The sequence below is a fragment of the Hippoglossus stenolepis genome, chromosome 22 (assembly GCF_022539355.2).
Source record: "Hippoglossus stenolepis isolate QCI-W04-F060 chromosome 22, HSTE1.2, whole genome shotgun sequence".
NCBI classification, from domain to species: Eukaryota; Metazoa; Chordata; class Actinopteri; order Pleuronectiformes; family Pleuronectidae; genus Hippoglossus; species Hippoglossus stenolepis.
The window spans coordinates 13,135,744-13,159,911 of NC_061504.1; the positions used below are offsets into that span (position 1 = coordinate 13,135,744).

The following is a 24,168-nucleotide window of genomic DNA, read 5'->3' on the forward strand; positions in this document are numbered from 1 at the left end:
TGCACGGGGGGGGATATGAGCCTGGTAACTGCACAGGGCTGCACCTGTCACTTCTAGTCTCGTATTTTAGTGTCTTCAGCGGCCGTTCTCCATCACGAAATAAAAATCTCAGGCGTCGTCACACTGTCCGACAAATAAAATATGTTGCTGTGACCCCCAGTTAAGTTATAAAACGCCAGCCTGCCAGCGCTGGTTTGTGGTGAGGCATCCAACATGTTTTTTTTCTTACACCTCAAAAAAATAAATGGTAGCCCCCTTAATAGAAAATTGATGGGCCCTTTTTTCATGGGCTGTCAACCTTGGAGTACGGTGACGTGTGGAAAGGGGAACAGACGGATGAATACAATGAGGCAGGGAGAGATGGAGGACCGGACGGATCGCTCTGAGGATTGACAGACTGGATTGTTTGTGAGTTGTGCCTGTCATGGTTGATGATCATTGCATTCACATGGACAGTTGGTTTAATCATTTCACTGGCTGTCTCTTTCCTTTCCACAGATTTGTAAAACCTCCACTTATTCCACTTCTTATTTTTTACTTATGTGGCAGATATATATTCGCATGTATACAGTTTTTTTTTTCCCCTACATGTTTGTATGAATGGAGTTAACTTCTGATACAGAGTGAAAACACCAGTATAAAAGAATTTGAAATTAAAATGTAAATGAAATAACTGCTTTTCTGTTATTTCTTTTTATTGTAAAGATTCAGGTTTGAAAGAGTTTATTTGAATTCTTGAACTCAGTTGTAATTTAGCTCAGCCCACTGTTACCCGGCTCGGTGTCCTGGCTGACCCGCCTTCAGAAATCACTCTATATCTAGAGAATGGGACCACTCTTTCTTTTTTTTTTTTGTTGCTTTTTACAGTCTCTCTCTTTCTTTCCTTCTCTCTCCTTCATGCCTCAGGGACAGACAGTTACATAAACAGGCTCTCGTCATTCCTGCATTTCCGATTCCCACCATTGTACCAGTCCCTCTTCAGCCCCCTGCCTTTCTTTTTCTCTGTCTGTATTTCTCATTTTTTCACAGATTATGTCTTTATCCTGCTGCTACTTCCTCCATGTTTGTATCCATCTCGCCGAAGCTTTTCACATTTAGACAATTGACAGTTAAAGTCAACTCGTACAAGAATCTATTGAAGATTAAAAGAGAATAACGTAAAAATTATACTTGCTTTATGTGGGAATTAAGCATCAAACTGGCTCCTGAATACTTGATGGGGTGAACTAATACTTTATTTCTCCAAATGTGAGCGAGAGACAAAAGCCTATCCTGAATAAATGAGCTCGGTGCATGGTGTTCTCAATTAGAGCCGAGTTGATTTTGCACCCTTGTCAACATATTAGTTTGTGCTCCGGCACAGAAACACGACGGAGCCGACCTCAGTCTCTCCTACAAAGATGCTGATTAGCTAAGTTGTTTCTCAAACTGTCAGATTCACAGGAGGAGCATCACACCACTGAGTCTTTTTTACAAATTGTGAAATGTGGAAATCAGTGGCGATGGCATTGTCCTCTTTTTCTCCCCCACCTCCCTCTCCCTCCTTTTTTCTCACTTTCTATCTCTCTTCCTCACCGCGTCTACAGCCACATTAACCTCTCTGTCGCTCTCTTGCCATCCTGCATCTCTCACTTTTCCCTAATCCCCACCAGCTCTGCTCTCCTGCCTCAAACGCTCCCTCCCGCTCATACCTCAATTATTTTTCTTCTTTTTAAATAAAGCGGACAGAGGGAGCAGAAGAACAATGGAGTGGAAGGTGTGATCAGCATCCTTCAACAGAGGGGGGGGGGGAATAAAAGAGTGAAAGGGAGATAAAAACCACCCCCTGGAAAGCCAGTTGTCATGGCAACACTGTGGCAATCCGGGACAGACCGGCCTGTTAATTAAAAAGTTGATTAATTGCCTTTTAATTGCATACTTATACATTGTAACATTGAGGTAGTCCTGTATCTTAATCACTCTGCTTTGTAGCCACTCTTTTCTCTTGTGCAATCTCCAGTGATCAGTCGGAGAGCGTGATCTCATGGCCGATAATCCGCCAGAGTTGATAAACGTATCTTGTAGAGGACGGATGAAGTGGAAGCGGAAGGGATGGGGGGGGGGGGTGGTGAACTGCATGTCCATTGTTAATTTTGTCCCACTTTTATCCCGCGTGGTGTTTTAGTCATGGGTGCATTTTTCGGGGAGAGACAGAATTTCACCGATATGGCATCAAGGTCATGAGAACGTCTTGCATGAACGAAGGACAAATCTTGAAGGACGCGCACGGTGAGACCCGGGGGGGGGGAGACTTCATCTGGCAGATCATACATACAAATGCAAAAATCAGCGGAGGGCAAACAAACAGTAATCAAACACGAGTCGAGTGTGTCTGGAGTCCATCTCTACAGCCCTCCACCTCTCCTTGTAGCCTCACCTCATTTTTTATCAAGGTTATCATGATGCACAATCAGACAAAGTGTTTGTCTTGGCCACAACTTAATTATTTTTGCCTCCCTCTTTGCTTCTGCCGCCGTCCACGCCATCGGAAGATTGAGTGTCTGTGTCATGTGCCCTTGCACTTGCAGCTGGTCGCCTTTAATTGCGTGCTGATTCCCCAGCACCGCTTTTGTTGAGCTCTCGACGACATCTCGCTCGGCTTGATCATCATTTAATGACCACACGTAGGCAAGAAGACAACGACCAGGGACGACGCGTGCGTGTGAACCGTGAGCGACGCCCAGTGCACACGCTCTCAGCCGCCTTCCCTACCCGCTGAGTGGGGTGGCGCCCGTGAGGATTGCGAAACAGGTGTCGGTTTCTGTGTGCGCGCACGTATTGCCCCCGATTACATATGCGCCCACATGTCTTGTTTCCATGGTAACGCTATGCCCCCGCCCCCTCTCGGTTCACGTGCACATACCAACCACCGATCTGTCAGGTGCAAGTTAATGCTTGTTGCTAATAGTACTTTGTCAGGGGGCCGGCAGACCTGCTCCCACCCCCTACTCCACCACACACACACATGTCTAAGTGGATCAATTTGTGTCAATTTAAAAGTGTAAGAAGTTGCCACCATGATAGCCTCGGGTCGTTTTCAAGCCCTCTACTGTCGTGAATGTCAGTGCGTGTGTATACGGTGGGGGTCATATTCACCGTGTAAGCCTGGGCTGAGTAGCCTCGCCGCCTGCCTGGTGCCTCTTTGATGGCAGAACATCTGTTGGCTGTGATATGAAGCCAGGGAGTAACTCGACTTTCTCCCCTTCTCCCCGGCTCCTTCGCTTTCTCTCCCGTTTCTGCCGTGAATTCCCCAGCTGCTCGGCTCCCTCCCTTCACCTAAAAAACCCTGTCCCCCGCCACCTGTGCAGTTTTAATGCATAATTTATCTGCTAAGTAACCACATCCAAGAGACTCATCCCTCCATCCGTCTCATGCTCGCCCCCCTCTGCCTCCCCTCGGTGTGGTTTGGCCTCGGACATAGAAATACACACCTATGTTTTAATATTCTTCTTTAAGCAGATTAGGATTGATTGGGTTCCAGCACCGGAGAGTGGAGCCAAGTGTTGAAATCCGGCGTCCCCACAGCCACAGGCCTGCATCTCCCTTAGCTTAAAAAGCTGTTTGTTTGAATGCAGTAACTCTTGACGCCTGCAGTGTCAACATCAATTTTTATTTTGAATTTTCAGTTATTATTGTATAATATTCAAATACTGGCTTTTTTCATATCAGTCCAAAACTAGTCCAGGTTTTTTTTAGACCCAGAAACCAAAATACCTCTATTTTGACCTCTCTCCATTGTCAAGTATAGGATTGATTTATAAAATGTATTGATCAATGTATTGGGCCATGGTGACATTGTTAGTTTGTAGTGTCTCATGTGTTGTAGTTCTTTCTCAATGATAGATATTAGTTTGCTGCAGTAAAACTACAAAGAAACATTCTCTTCATGTGTCGTACTTGACATACAGTAGCTCCTAAATTTCATTTGACCTGGTCTTAAAAAAGACTTTAAACTTAACTACTTGCAGACCTGCAGAAACCCATATAAATGCATCAGAAACGCTGCATGTGTTTATGAAAAAAGAATTGCCTCTGGAACTCAGGGCCTTCGACGCATTAAACCTTTATATCAAACATGATATATTGGTGTTGTGTGATTTCAGTTTTTACAGCTTGTCACGCAGGCCTGTGTGCAGCTGACATGTTTTGTTACCCTGTCCACATGTGTGGCCTTGCGGGCCCATAAGTGGTCGTATTATATTAGCCCACTGAGGCAGGAACGATGCCGCCGCCACCACAATGTAGCTCAACCTGGACCAACTCTTCCCAAGGCCACCACCGGGCTTTTGTACACATACATGTGTGCTTTTCCTGGAATGGATGTTTTACGATGCAAGGCTGCCATGCATTATATATCTGAATATGAGGACGACAGGGAAGGAATGACAACGAAGCTTGTCCCCGCATGCGATAAATCATTGTTTCCCCCACTGCCACGGCCCCTCTTACTTGGCCCACCATGATAAGGTGAGCCATCGAGGTTAATGTCCCATCAACAACCCCTCTTAACCTTGGAGAAAGGTTTTTTTTTTTAGGGGGCTGGACATGGGGGGGTAATGTCTTTTCTCAATTGTGCCACACTGACACCTCTCACTACACTCACTGACCAATCAAGACCATTTTTTTTCCCACAAGGTTACGCTGTTTGAATTAGAGGTTTAAAAAAAACGAAGTGGCCGTGAGCCTGTTGTGTCGCCCGCTGTACATTATGATCATCGCACCTCAAATGAACTCTCAAACGGTTGATAAATCAGAGCAGGGGACCCTGATAAGCTTGACTGTCGGCCTGTGTTGTACCTTTATCGGCTCCAAGGATTTACCCGACATCAACCTCTCACATCTGTTATGGCTACTGAGTCGTAATGGCCTGAAAAGACTGAGTTCTCCTACAACTTTTACAACATTTGCTCCCAGGAAACAAACAGGACGAGGGAGAGGTTCTCTTTCGACTGTTTGATTTATGTTTATTGAATTTTCCACAAGGAGAGTCTTCCTGTTTTTGTTGTTGGTTTTGTTAAAGGTGATTTGTCACTGAAACCCCTCATGACATTGACCGTGATAAATTAAATTATGAGCAGTGGTTGGACTAATAAAACGGTAATTTATCAGCCATTAACTTCTCACCTGTTTATCAACAAAGTCATGTCATTAGAATCAATTATCATTTATGATGACAACAAAATAACAAGCTGCTCCACACGAGTGGCTCTAGTATGAATTATGATTATTATTTCCTGTTTGTTCAATCTACTTTGGTTGTTTTTTGCTTAAGACTTCTCAGAGCCTTTTGTCCCTGAAGGCAGAACCTCTGCTATGTTTCTTAGTTTGTTTGGCTACAACAAAAGGATTAAATAACCTACTACCTAAGTAACATGGACACTAATTTTGTTGGTACAATGTCAGACGTAGCGCTCCCGGGAATTGAACTCCACGTCTCACCTGTGATGTGGCCAAACGCCTTTTAATGAAGCAATTGCCCGTCGTGTTGATCAATCTCCGCCTATAATGGCTTAGTCAATACAGACAACATCATTGAGGAATGGGGAAATCCCACCTTTTTCTGCCACGCCAACCTCTCCCAATTATTAATGTGAGGCCAACGCAGCTTTCTAATGAGCTCCTCCTCACTTTGTATACTGATCAAATTCTTTCCGAGAGCATCTTGTAGGTTACAGGGATAAACTTTAGGGAAACGCTGAGTTGTAAGATGGCACATGCTCCGAGTTTGAGGGTTTGGATTCAGAGGAAGATGATTTCAGGCAGTCTTCAACTTTTACCTGTTGGTTTGTTGGTTGGCTTACGTACAGACTTTTCAAACTATTTTCTTAAAAGTTGGTGTAAGGATAGGACATTGGCCAAGAATGAACCCATTAAGTTTTGGTGTGCATCCGAACTAAGAGGCGAGATGGGGATATGCACTGTGCTGAGTGCCGTTCTAGTTTTGATCTGGATTCTTTGCAGACTCTTCCCTTTGATGCCATCACTTGTTGTGTTGTTGCATGAGTCGAGCTCACCCACCTATCATCCAAACAGAATAAAACCAATCAGACGTAAATGGGGTCCCATTCTATTCTTATGCGTAGCTTTTAAACCTTTTGATGTGGAAAAAAAAAAAGTGAGCACAGTGAGACTGAAAGAGAAAAATGTGCCCTCAATTGAATTAATGAACCATTCTCTCCAAAGGGGATTCATCAGGGATATAATAGGGGCTAAATTGATTTACAAAGTGCACTCTTATGAATAACATGCTCCTATTGATTTAAATCATTCTCCGAGTGTGATCGGGTAATGAACGAACAATGGAACTATGTAAGTTCCCGTGTTAAAAAAAAAAAGAGAGAGAGAGAGATACATCTCCATCGAATCGTATCTTGCTCAGTGTCACTCTGGGCCTCGGTGATTTTGCGACAGCTGCGTTGTTTCAGAATTGCACAAGTTTGCCACGGGTTGCGAGGGCAGAGCCGCCTTGTCCACTGAGGTGTGTGTGAATCAAAGGGCAGCGACATGTGCCCTCCGCCGCTGTCAAGTGCTCTACATGTGTCAGGGCAGCGCAAAGACGGGTTAATGAGGAATTGTGAAGATTTAGAGCCGCGTTCACGATGTTCTTTTCGAGGAGCACTCCATGCCCAGTGTGTCGTGTTAAAAACAAAAGGCTGTAACGTTCTTAATGTCGTCGAGTAAAAATAAAACACATTTTCTCAAACGGTAGAAAAGTTTTAAGAGTTTGAGTTCATTTAAACCTGGAATTGACGATCGCAGTTGTGGGTGTTTCCTCTATATGTCTCGTAACAGTTAATGGATTAAACCAGAACCATTTATTTTAATTTTCCACCCAATGTTCTTGTAGCCTTCTTAACTGATACATTTTGGCATTTGCCTGCTGAAAAAGTGCACAATTTGTACTTTTGGGTAGCAACTATGATTTTTGTTTCACCATGCACACACACACACACTGAGGAATTGACACGCTGCCACCTTTAATCAGTGTTCAATCCAGCCCTCACCCTCTCGTTCTGGCTCTATGTGTTGGTTCAGTCATCCATCTGTCTGTGTATTCATCCACCTGTGCTTGCATGTGCGAATCTCCGAATGTTGCACCATCGCTCGGTCTTTGGAGGGATGCTACGCTCTTCATCAAATTAGAAATATTCAGGCAAACCCGCTCGAAGGTAATCAGCATTAACTCTCTGAAGCCGAGATGCACTTAGACGTGAAAGAGCTCCACTTCCATCAGAGAGGTATCTGGTGTGCCCGGGCTTGGAAACCGAGACTCAACAATGTGGCTGTAACCAGGTCTTTCTTCCTCGGGAGCAAGCAAGTTTCAAACCAAATTTAAGAAACCACCCAAGTGGCTAATGTCTTCGAGAGTTTGTCAAAAGGAAAAATAGATTTCAAAACTCTAATCTGCTGAAATGCTATTAACTTTATTAAAAAAAAGAATCCAACGATAAAAAGATTGACTGAAACTGCAAGATTATTGAAGTCGAGCCCGAGAGGAGAATCAGGGTAATAGAAGATTAAGAGAATGAAAGGTAGAGGAGTAGAAAACTGATTTTGTAAAAATGGAAAGAATTAATCCCTTCCACACATGAATTCCTCTTTGTGCCTGTGGGTTCTGATCGTCACCATTTACAGCAATAGACCGATATGCCCCGTCATCACATAACCCAACTGGACTCACTTGTCACCCACTTGGCTGCGAGTGTGTTTTTGTCATTCAGGAGTTGTGAAGGTCAGCCCAACCTGCCATCTCTCGCCGCTTGGCCCCCATTATCAGGAATTGTTGTCCTCTCGGCCCCAGCTTAATAGCCTGCCTCTTTTCCCTTTTTCCCCTCTTCCTTTCTTTCTCTCCCCCTCTTCTCTGCGCCTCTCTCTCTCTCTCTCTCTCTCTCTCTCTCTCTCTCTCTCTCTCTCTCGTGCTCTCTCCCATTGTCTCTGGCAGCTTAGTGGCTCTAGCGTCTGGCTGCAGTTGCAGAGCAGCAGCAGAAGCAGCAGTCATATACCTGCATTCAAGTGGAACAAACAGGATGGTTGGCTGCTCACGGAAGGTCATCAGCCCTGGGCACAGACCGTGTGTGTGCGTGCGTGTGTGTGTGTGTCTCTTTCAAAAGAGATGGAACTCTACAGTGTCTCTAATACTCCGAGGCAAAACCAATGTTCATCTTGCTGTAATCACACTGACCGCTGAAGTCTCTTGGCAGCGTTGGCCGCAAGTAACCAATATACAATTGAAGATGTGGTTATTTATTCTGGCAACATATTGTTAGTGTGAAATGTGTCTGTGAGTTGTAGCTTTCACTAAGTGATCACCATTAAAAGCCGGTTATTCACCCGAATGAAAAATACTCAACCGATTGTCGTGACAAGTTCTGGGGGGAGTGTAATGACTCAAGGAATAATTGGGAGATCCAGGATTTTTTACAAGAAAAATTTTAACACAACATACAACAATAAAGATTTCCTTTGTTTTCACAAATCACATAACCAGTCAATTACACATTAATCAACAGCCACCATCATAGCAAATATTACTGTGCTGTTTCATTATTTTTTTCTAAAAACATTTTCTTAAACTTTCTTAACTTTTGAAATATTCTTCCCTCTGTGATCCTCCTCATTTGATTTTAATACAAACAGCTGCTGTAGGTTTTCAGGCAGCTGTCTGTTTTCATTTCATTGAAACTGGATATTTTTTAGCTCATATTTGAAGAACTTTGGCGACAGAACAGGTTGCACTGTTGTAATCCAACCAGCTGTCTACACAGGCCGAACTCGTGGTGTTCTCACAGTACACATGACAGGACTCACGGCAGATTTGTACATACCTACAATGATCAAAATCTGACTGATCCATACTTATACTCCTGTTTAGACACAGATGGGGCTCTGAAGCTGCTGCTAGCGCTCTGCTAGCTTCTCATGCGTGTAGCTTCAAACAAGCTGCAGTCACTTTCACTGGAAACCCGCCACACAAGATGGCGATGACGCTCGAGGTGCGAAAAACACACACTGGTCGACAACTCGGATGAAACAATAACACTTATGTCGGTTGCCACGGAGAACAAACACACGCAGCACTTCACCACTGCCCTTCCGCTGAGACAGAACTCAGTATGTGAACATGTTGACGGCGAAATGGAGAGACTGCTGGTGCTAATCTGCATCTGCTCGCCTCTCTGACTTTATATTTGCGCAACCTTTTAAATGTGAATATATCACCTGTGTCATGGTGTCGTCAGCGCCTCATCGAGGACTTTCCTCTCTATCTTCGTCTTCTCGCCGTGACACCCCCACTCCACACGGAGTCAGAGGTCAACGGGGAAAACTTGTGGCTGCGCCGTCCAATCTCACCATAATCCCACCTACTTGTTACCGCCCTAACTGTGCGGCGGAGACGGCCACCGGGCTAATGAATGCTGACACTCTAATCTTTGTCATCCCTAATTGGTGCTGCAGGTTTGATTAAAAGCCAAGCCATGTCAGCTCTATTGCAATGTGGAGAGCATGCTTATTACCACACTCTGCGTCTTCCAGCCTTTTGTGACTGTGCATATAGCTGTAGGTACGTGTGTGTGTGTGTGTGTGTGTGCGTGTGCGTGTGCTAATAATGCACATGACTATCTAATGCCGTACAAAAACATGGCGGTTGATCTCGGGGTTTACGAAGCGTGGCTGTGTTTTCAGTCTTCATTAACCTTGCTTGCCCTCAATCCCCCGTATTTCTACCTGCTTTCTTCCCTCCTATTACCTTCTGTTCTCCAGCCTTTTTTTTCTGCAGCGTTTGTGGGATAAATAATTGAATGTAATTGGGTTGTACGACCCTGTCTTTTGTTAGCGGGTGTAGGGGGTGCTTATGTCACTTATTTCGTGGGTGATCTTTTCTTTCTTTCTCTGTCACTCACTCACTCACTCACAATCACACGATTCCCTCCTGTAAGACTGGAGCTGCTGTACATCAGCACATCAATGAGGTGAAATGATAATCTAATAAGCATGCTGAAGAGCCAGCATATAAAAAAAAAAGCCTCGGGTATGATTAACTAAGCTTTAAAACTAGCGTAGCTCTGCACATGAGCCAAAGCAGAGGGGGGGGAAAAATGAAAACATTAAAACTAGCTAATCTAATTAGCTCCATGATACCATGCAGTTAAATAATTAGCCAGAACCTAATTGGCTAATACCGCCACACTGTTAAAAAAAATCTGTCTGCCTCTTTCCTTCTCTTTATATAACCTTTAAAAGTAAATACTTCCCAAATAGCCCGGAGAAATGAATGGTAACAAGCTGTGCTGCTGCTGTCGCTGCACACGAATCTGGAGCGCAAGTGAAGCTCACTTGCACTTTTTGACTTTTCAGTTCCCCACCTATCTTTACTCCCCGTCTCCTCCTATACAACATCTCCTTCACTCCCCCTTCTGCAGCGTTTCCTCTGCAGGGAGCTGATTAGCTCGCTTTCATCCTGACCATCGTGTGTTTTTGCCCGTGTTTAACACTGTTACTGTACTTGAAGCTGTAAACACGCCGCCGTATTTAGTCTTAACAACCACGCACTTTCTCGGCCGCAGCCCTTGCTCTCTGTAAACAGACACACACACACACACACACACACACACACACACACACACACACACACACACACACACACACCATGACATCAATGCGGTTTGATATGTGGCCCAAGGCAAAGCACTTCCTCCTAATGAGCCTCCTGCCCTCTGTTTCTCCTGGGGAGCCGAAAGAGAACTAACCTTGATGCAGCGTAGAAAGGATGTAACCTGCTCACACACACACACACACACACACACACACACACACACACACACACACACACACACACACACACACACTGCAGTGCTTGTGAGGGACCTCACAGGCTTCACTCTTCCCTAAGCTTGTGACATTTTCACCAGCTCTACACGGCTAATCTCTAATGTAACCCTAACCCAGGGCTGAACCCTGACAAGACTCAATTCTCCAGAGGCGACAATAGCACAGTAACACACGTGTGGACACGAAGGACATGTCAAACTAAAGTCCCAACTTGTCCACAGTTGCGTCCAATGGGTCCTGGGTTAGGACGAAGTGTAACCCCTGACCCTGCCCTTAAAATCGTTTCTGTAAAATGTCCAATGTTTTTTACGTTTTAATAGACACTTTTAATTTATTTATGATCATTATTACTTTAAAATCATCAGTTTATTGGTTATTATTCATACAGTATCTTCTATAATAATTTTACCGACATCTGCTGTGATCTGAAGTATCTTTGAGGCGTCAGGGCCTCGTAGGGTTTGAGTTTAACCCGAGATAATGACGAGTAAAAGGTTTGTTGTTTCAGTTGAAAACATCATCAAAGCCTGGTTTATCTTATTATTCTGGTTTCCATCATTATTCTGGTTCCCTCATAAATATGACAAATTTTGTTTTAAGTGCAAATTTAATGCATTGCTATTGTTTCTCGTATGAATAGTAAAGTAGAAAAAATAAGTTAAAACATTTAGTGAGTGGACATTTCAAAGACTTCCCCGAGGTCATCATCCCTGTTTATTTCTCAAATTATACAAAGCTGTTCTTTGAATTATAGAAAGATGAATTAAACTGCCTGATTCTACTGCAGAGATCTGGTGGCGCTGACCTGTCCCTGTCATCTCTCTCTGTGTGTTTGTAGGTCTGGTCCAACTATGAGGAGAAACCAGTCGAGGAGGTTGTGCACGTGAAAGAGGAGAAGGAACGCGTGGAAAACTACAGACCAGTATTCGTCACCGAGATCGCCGACACCCTGCAGTTCTACGCCCAGGACGTAGAGACAGGTACGCTCAGATAAAAGTTTGACATAAAATACACGACTAGATCAAAAAGTTGCTACAGGGACTATCTCATCATCCCATCCAATCCCACAATCCACTCCACCATGAACAATCCCCTCACAGACATGGGAGTAAGGGCTCTCTTTGCTTCTTACTCCCTTTTCAGCACAAGACCGATTTTATGAATGACAACTATCTCTGATACCCCCCTCCTCCTTTGCTGCAGCATCCCTGCCAGCAGCAGAGACAAAAGAAAGGATGCCCCACATTTTTATTGTTACTACAGAATGACGGGAATAAATCACACCAGCCCCTCGTGTCACCGCTGACACGGGGAGGAAGGGAGAGGAAAGTTTGGAAGATAGGAAAACTAACAATCCCTGGTATTCCCGCATGGCTGCTCCTTCTGACAAGCTCTATGTGTGTGTGTGTGTGTGCGTGTGCGTGTGAATAACTACTCACATAATACCTCCCTCGTGCTGGGTCCATCTTTCAGGTAGTATGCTTAATGGTCCAGCCTCTGCTATAACAGAATCAAGTTATGTCTTTGTGTATACATATGTACTGTAGCCATGTTTATTTACGAGGGAGGATGGCCCACAGTGGTTTGTTTGTAACGAAGGTCAGACGGAGGTTATGCTTCAACAACAGTTCACTGGAGAAGCCCCCTTGCTGTTATTACCACCAAAATATAGATAATGAGAAAATAGAATTGTCTTTTTCAGTCCATATATCGGTTGCAATATTTTGGGGCTCCCGGTGTAGACGGCAGAAATCCGAGGCGAGACTCCGTCTTCTGTTCACCGCAGACCGTTAACAGTCCGACAAGTCAGAAGTTCTCTCCACGCAAAACGCGAACAGAGATACTTTTCGTACATGTTCTAGCTCCAGATAATATCTTGTCCCTGTAACAGCTGTCTACACATGAATGCAGATAAAGCCGATAGCTGATGCATTTCGGTCAATGCGTTAAGCCTGACCAGAAGGCTTCTAACCTCGAAACCTTGCCCCCTTCGCCTACAGATTTTACATATTCACATGCAGAATCCGTTTATAGAGATTAACGGGGTAGCGAACATGGTGCAGAGCTGTGGCGTCATGGTCCTGTCAATACACAGGCTCGTTTTTAAAGCACAAAATAAGTATCCAAAACCAAACTTTATGTCTATGTTCAGAGTTATTCCAAAGTAACGTTAGGCCTTCTTGGCTGATTTAATCCGACTGAATTTTTGGAACTTGAACATTCAAATCTTTGCCACCGTGACTCCTTGGATTTTGCGACTAAATCATCCCCTCACACAACTTGACGTTCGGAAAACAGTCAAACCTGTATTCACAAACCAGTTGGAACAGATCACAGGCCTTCATGCCAATCACTGTCCCTTCATCGCCTGCCAGTTTGTGTGTGGGAGCAGCTCGGGATGCTGAGGCCTCCCTCTCTCCCCGCCGTCTCCCACATCTGGATTCTCTGGCAGTTGACTGTCAGAGGCCATGAAATTGAACTCTTAATTTTCCTCACTGCCGTAATTAATTAATTTGCCTTCATTTAGTGCCAGTTTGAGCCTGGGCATCATTCACATCATAATCACATGAAAATCAAACACAAGAGGGAAAAACACGTGGTTCCAAATTGTTGTTTTTCAACACCCCTACTGTTTCTGCAGACTTAGTAACAACTATGTACTAATCGTCTTGTTGCCCTGAGCTGTAGAGTAAACATCTAAGGCCCTCACACCACCTCCAGCTTCACTCCCCTGCAGGTCGGGAGTCATGTTGAGGTTGTGTGCGATGTTTTTTTATCACTGATCAAAATCACGTGTCACTGGGAAAGAGGCTGAAACGTAGAGTAATTGGTGCGTGTTAACCTGCAGCGAGAGTTAATTCCTTCAGCATCACCAGCCGTCAGCAGGGAAAATGTACAGGCTAAATGAAGAGTGGACCTTTTTTTGCCCTGTGTGATGGAATATATGAGTTTTTTAGAGTCTGGGAAACACATCGTGCTCGAGCTACACTGCAAAGAGCAAATCAGAAATATTTTTTATTGATTTTGAACACTTTTCTCATAAATTCCTCAGCTCTATTAGGGACCCGGGGAAACCGCAAAATGCGAAGCAATTACAACTTTTTCTAAGTAGCAGCCTGAGTGTTGCATTTTTTAAAAATGTACACAAGCTGCACTTTTCCTATATTGCTGCTTTAAGTTCATTTTGACAGGAGAGCTGTGAGCTATTTCCTTTTTTTTTTTTTTAGATGATCCAGCAATGCTTTTTATTTATTTATTTATTTCTCCATTTAATTGGCCCTGTGTTCTTGCAGCAAGAGGCTTATGTGCTAGTTTAAAAAAAAAAAAAGTGTTATTCTCAGCAGGGAGGCACAACCTGACCAGTCCTGCCGCCCCCCCCCGCCTCGCTCCCCTCATATATCTCTCTATCACGTTGTTTACCCTTCCCCACCTTCCTCCCTTCATCTCTCTCTCTCACTTCTTTTTTTTTTTTCTCCTATGGTCTCTTTCATTTTCGCTGACGCTCCCTCAGAGCTACATTAAGTCATACCAGCCCCTTGAAGAGCACATCAAAGTGTGAGGACCAGTAAAATCATACAAGCTGAGTGCTTTGCAATATTATTACATGTTCCACGCTTTCTTCCACCCCCTTACCCGTCCCCCGCCTCTCTCTTACCTTTTCCCTCAAATTCTGAACTGAAGTCATTCTTATAATAAGATGAGCTCGGGCGCAGAGGCCGACTTTCATAAATATTCTTGGGATTGCAACTGATGATAACTGATTCAAAACGCTGAACTATGGCACTTAATAGAGCAAGTCCCCTAAATTTCAATCGGGCAGCAATTAAACTGCACACACACATAGATATCAGTCCCCTAAATATACCCAGTTTGACATTATAAAATAACAATTTTACTATAAGTAGTACTGCCTCTTTGATATCAAAATTCAGAATATTTGTCAAATGTGTAGCTTTTATTTAGCCTGTAAGGTTAAATGAACAGTTACCCTCTTCTAAAAGTTATCACAGAGTTGGATCAACACCTTCCCTGATGCATTTTCATCAAACGTCGACCCACATTATAGCCCGAGTGTGACAGTTTCTACCTCCGCACCGTCCTCCTCCTTCTCCTCTCCTGTCGCAGTATTTCCCAGCTCACATCAGAGACAAAATTCACTCCGTGTTTTTTGGCCACCACTGCCGGCGCTCCATTTGCCAGATGGAGCAAACGCTTTCATCGAGCACTCCTTGACCATCCTTGAGGTATAGCACATTAATGACATGGAGTGCAGGTACAGTAACCCCCCCCCCCTCCTGGTCTCTGTCTCGTCTGATGCTCAGTTTGGAAGCCAGGAAACAAGCCTCAGTGAAAGATACTTGGAACAATAGAATAACGCCACAGCTTTGCTTTTGACATCATAATGATGATAGGTGCGAGTCCATTTACTTAACTGTGGTAATCGCCAGCTTTTATTGTGGGTGTGAAGCTAATCATGAAAGGTAGCTGTATTTAGAGAAAGAAAATGAAATACAGCAGCGGCTGGCAGGAGAAAGACTCATTTTCCCGTCTGCCGTTAAGCTCCCATTTGTTTCAGCCGTTCCTTCAATAAGATAAGATGAACTTTATTGATTCCGCATAGGAAAATTAAAGTGTCACAGCAGCGAGACAAAGAGAAATATTCCAGGTAGCTGGCTAATACTGGCAATAAGAAGTATGAGTTAAGAAAGTGCTTGGAGAGAGGGCTGCTTTTTTGAATGATGAAGAGGAGCAAGAGGAATGAAAATGGAGAGCGAGTGAGGAACGGTCTATGAGAGATGGGGTCAGGTGTCTGTAGATGGCACCGACGCAAAATAACCTCAATTGACAAGAGCTTATAAAGCCTGATGCAGATGGCAGCAGATATTTCAGTGTGGTAATAATAAGCGATCTAGACACATCCATTAAGTCGCCAATATGTTACTGTAGAAGAAGGAAGAGGACGACGGAGGAAGAGAGAATCATAAAAAATACTACTTTTACAGTCATTAATATTGAGATGCATTTCCCAAACCATCAACCTTGTGGCGGTCTGACAGAGTGGGATGTATTTATTTATTTCTTGTGGTCTGCTGAGGGCAGCGGTGATTGAAAAGTAGCTGTCGTGATGCTTTTGATGAACGCACGTTTCCCCCGTGTAACTTTTCCCGCTCTGATCTTCTGAAGTTACTATTATACATTATAGAGAAAACGCCGTTTGTAATATCTTTTATTCTCCGGGGGTCTAAAAGCACTCTGTACTTTACCCCTTTTAATTATTCACATTTAATTACTCTTAAGTGTGTTATATATATATATATATATTATTTTTTTTCGTATATGGATATCTTTACACCAGCTTGATAAGTGATTAATTCCACATTAGGAATGTTTTTTTCACTGAGAAGCTTGAGGGATTGCGCTCTTTAATCCTCAGTTTATTTGAAGGGTCTTTATCTGTTGCTCTATGTGTTTATCTCTCATTGTCTCACACACACACACACACACACACACACACACACACACACACACACACACACACTATCTCTCTCACTGTCCTTCGTACCGCTGTTTCTCTTTCCTCTCCCTATTTTCCCTCTTTGTGTTGTGTTGCTCCCTCTCTCTCCGGAGGCTATATGTAATTACTGTCAGAGGGGGACCTGTGTAGATCTGTGTGACCTTGGACACTCAGAGACAGAGGCCGTTCCTAGCACGGGGGTGCGGAAGTGACTCTGCTGTACACCGTTGTTGCTTTCCCACTGTGGTCGTGAGTAGACGTAATTAAAAACTCTCTAAATATAGCCCTGTAGACTTGATGGGTGTGTAGCCATAATTGCTGGAACCTGAGTATTGGATGCTCTGCAGCTTTTTAATTTTTGAAAGACATATCTTAGAGCGGTATTAGTTTATCTTAAAACTCATAAACTGTGCCTCAATTTCACAGGCTCTCATAGTTTAGGGGAGTTTTGAATAAAGTTTGAGGTATGAAACAACTCGAGACGTTGACGAGAGACAGTTGAGATGGCTCGGGGATTTTATTAAGTTGGAGGTTTATTGGGCACACCCAAGCAGCAGGAGGAGGCCCTGGGGTGGACACAGAAGTCGATGGAGGGACTCCATATTCCATCCTGCGTGGGAATGCCTCGGGATCCCCCATGTAGAGTTAGGAACTGTGGGTAGAGGGACGTCTGGAAATACCCTACTTGGCCAGCAACTTGACCTAATCTCGGATAGATGGACGGATGGATGGGTAGATAAACTGTGTATTGTGGATGTGTTCTGGAGGGTTGAGCCAGTGGATAATCTCCAATGGCTGACAGTCATCACGATGTTGAGCCCAGGATTATGCCCCAGTCGAGGTAAATGCAGCTTTTCCTCAAGATTCCACCTACATTCCATGGTCTTCCTCAACAGATGACCTTTTGCTGTGTCCTGGGAACAGCCCAGTGGTCATCATGTGACCAAGTATGGAAATGGGCTTTCTCTATGGCTTACTGCTCTTCATCTTCTTAGGAAGACCATGACATGGAGTTGAAACCCTTTGAAAAAGCTCGTAGGTGGACTAATACAATGCAACCGTGTCCTCTTCACAGAAGAAATAAAATTATTGTATATATTGCGGCAGGGAAAGTATAGTACTAGAATTAGCACAGCAGACAGCATTCGACTGGGCGTTTTTCATATGCTCACCATGTTTGTTCTGTTTGTGTGATCATTGTTATCGCACAATGTTTGTGGTACACAGATTTAAATCCTGTCCATGATGAGTAAGTTACAAAAAGTCACGCTCAAACGTGTAAGGTCTAGCCTGTATGGGGAACCCTTGTTTATAGATTGTACCACTGGGCAACTTTCCTACAGGGTTTTAATTATCTTTGTTGTTGTTTTTTCCTTGCTAGTCGCCTCCCGCAGATTTGGACGTTACCCAAATGTCACCTCCGTGAGACTGGATAGCTAGACCAGGCCCAGCTTGCCCGACAAACACATTCTCTGCTCTATCCCACCCCAGGCCTCAGTTGCGGCGCAGTTGGTGGTACATCCTGTCTAGTGCTTGTTTCCTGGCTCCCACACAAACTCATAATGAGTGAAGTCCCCCAACCAGGTGCCACTCCGTCCGCATTATTCACACTTCTACCTTTTACACACAGCAGCTGTTCATCACCTAATGATGCTGGACCCGGCGAGGCAGGCGGCGAGGCAGGCAGGGGAGCTGTTCTCGCTCTGGCTCGACTTCAAACCAGGGCCCTTTTGAAACTGAATTCCATTATTATGAAATGTTACGTTTCAATCTTATTTTGTCAAGAGCTTGTTTAGGTCCCGCAGCTTGAGAATTTCCATATTGGTTTATTTAGTTGTTCGCTCTCCGAGCAGGTTTCTCTTTAATTTAGTCTCTTCCCAAACCACGTCTTATTCCAGGATGGCTTCCCGACAGTGATCTCACAGCATCACTTGACACTGTCTCTGTTTTCTCTGCTTGAGTACCACTGATACTGAGGGTTAAAACAACATGAGAACTGCTGTAGTACTTCATATTGATCAGGGTGAGTGGCCCCCCCTAATTTAATGTCGTGTCAAGGCAGCCGAGCAATGATTACTTTATACCACGGAGCTCAATAGAAAACACAGGTTCACATTTAGAAATGGTTTTCACAAGGCTTCCTGCACGACCATTTTATTTCTGTCCCCTAGTTTTCAGTGAGAAATCTTTCGGTGGTCGCTTTGGGCTTCAAGCCAAAGTAGTTGAGATGATTGACTCCTACACCTATTATAAGTATTCCTTGTGAATCGTGCAAGTTCTTCATTTAGCAGACTAATTCAAACAATGAAGAACTAATTGTACAGAGAAACAGAGTTTCTAGAGAAAGTGCGAAATGTGACAATTGAATTAATGATTTTTGTTGAATAGTTTAATAGCCTCCTCAACTTTTGGGATTTAATTGCTGCACTGTTGTCCCAATACGGATGCAATTATATTCAGGCTCAAGCAGAAAGTTTTAATTTCAGATTCCGCCTACATAAAATGTGTTGCTGTCTAAACAATCAGAAGTCTCACAAGGCCTGAAAGAAAGAAGTTATTGTTTCTGTGAAATCTCCCCCCGACATCGAGGACCATGTATCTTTGTTCATCTGCCTTTTATGTGTCATGTTTAATTCAGCTGAAGTGAGTGCGAGGCCTTGTTGTGGTGCCATTCGACCTCATACCTGCAGTGAACAAAGTAAACCAAGCAGGTGAATGAAAGTTGCAGTAGCAGCTGAGGCGGCTGTTTTTTTTGTTTTTTTTTACTCTCGCTGCTCCTTGCCACTGCAGCAGATGCAATATTTAGAGGTCAGACCCTGCCCGGATGAAGTCCCCCCCGTCCCCAAACATTCATAATTAAATGAGATACGCAACTTAGCTTCTAAAAGGTCAGCTCACCTGTCGGTTTGAGGCGCGCTGCTTTTGCTTTTCAGGTGGAAAAATAAGCATCTTCGTGCTCGTTCTTCACCGTCTTAGCGAGCGCGATTCGCACTAATGTCAGCTCCTGGCTCTATTGCCAGAGAGCTGAATGGCTGAATGACACTTTTCACAGTGGTGAGCCACTTACAGGCCCAAATGGGGTTCCTCTTCAAAATTGGTCAGGACCCACCCCCACACCCATTTCCCACCCCGTCCAATTCCCCCCTGCTCCTCTTCTCCAAATACAGGGCCATCTTATGAGTATATTTGGACTCCTCACAATCAAAACGGGGCATTAGCTGCAGTCAATGAGGCTCGACAGGTGGCAGAGAGAGGAACGGGAGAGGCTGATGCAAAAAAAAAGGCGAGCCACAGATGCTGCCTCTGTTTAGATATTTCACTGATGACTTTTCCAATTACAGAAACAGTAATTTGCCGTAAAAGGCTCCAGACTGCCGGGAAGGGTAGAATGGAACAGGGTAATTGGTGGGGGTGTGGTGTGGTGGGGGGGTGGGCATCACATGAGATATAATCCATATCACTCTCCAGTGGGAGTGGAGCAGCATTAGTCAAGCAGGGGGATCATTTGTTTTTATAGCGGCCTCCCTCAACGCTCTGCAGATGCTGACACCACTTTAAACATCGCTCAGGAAGGGGGAGTAAATGGCCTCTCTCTCGTCGTAGCTCCCTCCTTGTCACACTGTGTCTTCAGTAAGTGTACAAACAATCCCCGGGTGAGCGCCGCTTCTTTGTTGACCAACCACTGGGGGCATTAGACTCTTGACAGCTGTATGTGTTTGCCCACACGCACACGAGTTCAGTCCTCCCCCGACCAGAACACACATTGTGCTGAGCCGGTGGATTTTGTTGTTTGTCGGTTTGCGGCCTTTTAGCTTTTGAAGTGTTGCTCGCACGTCCCGAATCCCGGCTTCTCCTCTACCCGCGAGGATAAAGCCCGTCCAGAACTCATGCATATTTAACACTCCGAACTAACAGGTGAGCTAAAGCACAAAGCCCTGTACGGCGACAGTGTTTGAGCTGTTGGCCTCAAAGCAAAGGTTCTGCTGTATTTCTCAGGCTACATCTCGACTACTGCATCACTGTTCCTGTCAACACGACTCTGGAGCTTTTAGGCTCCCAAAACGGAGAAGTTTGGAAACACTGCTGGTCCTGGTTGAGTTTGAAACCTCTGAGGCTGCGTTGTCATATGGACATGCAGAAACAAAGACGTTTTTCAAACAATCCCAGTCACCTACATTTGCTTCCTTATTAGTTACGACTCGACTAATCTTTTTTGAGGGCAAACGTTTTTTAACTATAAAACATTGCTGTTCTTCGTTGGTAGTGTTTGCAGTAGAGAATCACACGCCCAGTATATGTGAATGGTTGCCTGATATATACATTATCAGGCATGTTAGCATGGACACAGACTAATCCTCGTAATAGTTTTAGTTTCAGTTTGACTTCGTCTCACTCGCTCTCCCTTTTTTCCATTGGTGAATTCTAGTCGATTTATAGCCAGGTTTACGTTTCTGGATCGTCTCCAGCTGCTTGTTTCCCCAGCAGGTGTCCTTTTCATGGATGCTCTCGGCTTTGTCTCCTAATTCCTTCATTCTTATAAGCCAGGAAATTAGAACACTCTCATAAGCAACCATTGCTCTCTTGGCCTCTGCCTCTGCCATATTGCGATTATTTACCCTTCTGTGGTTTAATAGCTCTGGTAAACAGCTTAATAGAATTCAGTACGGACTCAGGAGGTGTGGGTACATTTTTGTCCCCCCTCCCCTTGTCTGGATTTTACCGTGTGCCACAGTATCATCAAATATGATCATAACCAACCTGTAAAGCTGTTGTCGCTCTCCTTTTCTCTTTTGTTTCCTTGTTTTTAAGCCTTATCGTTCCCTCACTCCGCACCGGGCATTCACAATGTAATTATATATGATTTACAAACAGCTGTAGCCGTAATGGCGTATAAACAGATTATGGAACAAGGGAGGGGAAAAAAAGACGGGAGAAATACGGAGATGAGGACGAGAGAGAAACCGGCCAGCATCAGACGCACTCAGTGGTTTGGATCTTTTTTCTTTGGCTCTGCCCGCAACACAAAATGAGCTCTCACGCTCGACAGGGTTTAGCCCTTCCACATGCAGATATTTAGTTGTCTTTTAGCCAACATTAAATGGGAATCTGCCTCTGTAATGCAGTGTGTCCTGGCTGCATTTTGCCTCCTAATGTGACTGCTGCTCACATTCACTCAGAATTTCACTGGGCTGCTGCACATGCATAAGAGTTTGCTCAATTGACCCCCACAGGGCCTGGATTTTCTCTCTCTGCATGTAAAACCCATTTCAGTTTCCCTCCACGCTGATTGCAGTCGGAGCCGTTCCTTTTATTGTGGTCATTTATGTCCCTTTCCTTGTGCATACTGGCTCTTCCTGTAAATGTATGTGTTGTGAAAAGCGCATTTACACTATATTACGTCTGTGTGATATTGCCAAAATCTCATACCCAGATATTGTTACTTGTTATGCATACGTTCTCTCGACTGTGTGAATTGGGGCCATTGCTTTGCAGATGTAAGTTGCGATGGCAGCTGTTCCCTCCTTTCCATTTTCATGGGTTCTTCTCGCCATATGTTACATCTGTGGTTTGTTTTAAGCACTCGACTATACGCTCATCCACAGACTCTGATTCTGACGTAGGTGGTAAAAGAGGTTTATTGTGTGGAATTTGGAAAGCCTGGTCTTCTGGTTTGTTTCAGACTTTATCATAAACCAAACATGTCCGTGTGACAAAAGGTCTTTCGGATATAACCTCCTTTTTTTGTTTCAGATGGTTAAAGACTTTTTTCCTGTTTGGAATCATCCAATTCTGAGTCATCTTCGTTGACCACCGATGAATAGAAATGTTATCGAAAGATGTTTTGATGGCTGAACGATGTTGTGGTGAATTAACTGCATGACCCTGAGCTGTCCTCGAATATTTCTACAACAAAGATTCTTAGTTCAACTTCCATGCGAACAAACCAAAAAGCCTTGAGGTACAATAGAAACATCTCAGTATTAAATCCTTTGGGAGGGAGCAGGGAACAAGTCTGGATCACGTGAAGTCATCTCAAGATCATTCTCTTCCTGAGAAAGGGAAATTGTCTCAAGATGCATCTTATCCCAGGGACATGGACAGGATGGCAACTCCTAACACGAAACATAATCTCAAACATTCTTGCAGAGGCCTCACGACATTTCTTTGGTCAGGCTCAGTACGCGTCTCACACAGTATTAAAAGATGTAATAGTCTCAAATTCCCTGACAGCCATGTTTGCGCTGCTTTTTCCTGCCTGCATCCGTTCCGCGTGGAAGAGCACAAAGTGCCGTCCAAAAGACGAAGAATATTACTGTAAAGACTGAGAGAATGTGAAATGACAGATGTCGTCGCATCGCACAGAGCTACACCGCACAGATAATGGAATAGCACTCACGCACGCAGAAGGATGATGTGTTCCTGATAAATTCATAACCTCAAACTCCAGTTTGTCCCGCTCAGCAAATCAGAACTCGAAATCCCAGCAGAGAATAATGACAATGGATGAAGCCCACTATGCCCACTAAATCAAACACGCACATTGTAAAATGCTGTATCCACATATTGATTTGTACAGTACAGTCTTTTTTCTTTCTATTATTTCACAAAAGCCAGAGTTGACATCCGTCTGTGCAAAGGCTCCGGTTTATTTTCAAGAGTGTAACTGGCCCTGACTTGGAACTAATTCAAGTGAATCTATGGGTCACAGCTTGTTAAGATTGCTGATCCATAACACTGCACTGTCACTGCCCTTTGACTTCATAACCCAACCAGAGCCTATACAGTCCAGAGGCTATAGAGAAAACGCTTATAGTAGAACATACAGTGTCTCAGTACCAGGGAAAGAAAGAAAGTTTATTCACTTATGGACTATAAATAGCCCATTAGTGGATTATTTAGTACACTGCTCATCATAGCTTCTCTTAAGATGTCGCAGTGTGGATGTGTATATGTGACTTTATGTTTCTTGAGCTGGTCTCCATAAAGATCCATCCATATACTCTCCATGTGTCTATAATGGGGGAAACAAATAATAACCATGTGGGCTTGGTTAGTTTTGTCTTTGGTTCTTTACCTCACACCTACGGTCAATTTAGAATCTCCACTTAAGCTAACCCCGGTCTGCATGTCTTTGGACCCTCCTGGAGAAAACCCACACAGAAACCTAAACCACGACTTAAACTAGGAACCTTCTTCTACCACGCAACAGTGATAACCGCTTCCCCCTATACCACCTCTGCACAAAGATGCTCATCTAACATCCATCAATCCTGTACAGTGCAGTGATCAATGTCTTCTTCCAGGAGGAAAACGCAGCAAATCTGAGGTGCTTGGGAAACAAATTGTACAATATGTGTGCGAAGCAGTTTAATCACTGATACGAAATGTGAATAGAAAATACAGAGGTTGACTTGAATGGCGTCGGTGGCTCTTCGGGATGATTTAGAGTGATGCATGTGAGCAGCACAAGCGGTAACGGGACCTTTCCGAAGGGAAAAAAAAAGCCTGATTTGTATTTACGACTGCACTGTAGGTGTAATTCAAAGCCAGCAAGCGTGATGGCGACGGAACGCATTTAGGCAACCCATCCGATCTGACAGCGAGGAATTGGCTGTCAAACGTATGACACACGGAGACATGGCAGTCATATCATCTCACCATCAGCGAATCAGGACACTGCTCAGGATGTGGCATGTGAGAATATTTCCCCCCCATTTTAATGTATCGCACAGCTGCATCTACATACCATCACTCAGGCCGGCTTTTACCATTCCCATGAATAA

At 44.2% G+C, this 24,168-nt stretch overlaps 1 protein-coding gene across 2 annotated transcripts in view; it reads left to right on the forward strand.

The window, feature by feature from the left end:
- Positions 1-24,168, forward strand: part of snd1 (staphylococcal nuclease and tudor domain containing 1) — a 173,006-nt gene that overhangs the window by 120,520 nt on the left and 28,318 nt on the right. For both annotated transcript variants that reach the window (XM_035146920.2, XM_035146922.2), the window contains one exon: positions 11,708-11,849. In XM_035146920.2, coding sequence (XP_035002811.1) covers positions 11,708-11,849 — 142 coding nt within the window. The remainder of the gene's footprint in view (positions 1-11,707; positions 11,850-24,168) is intronic.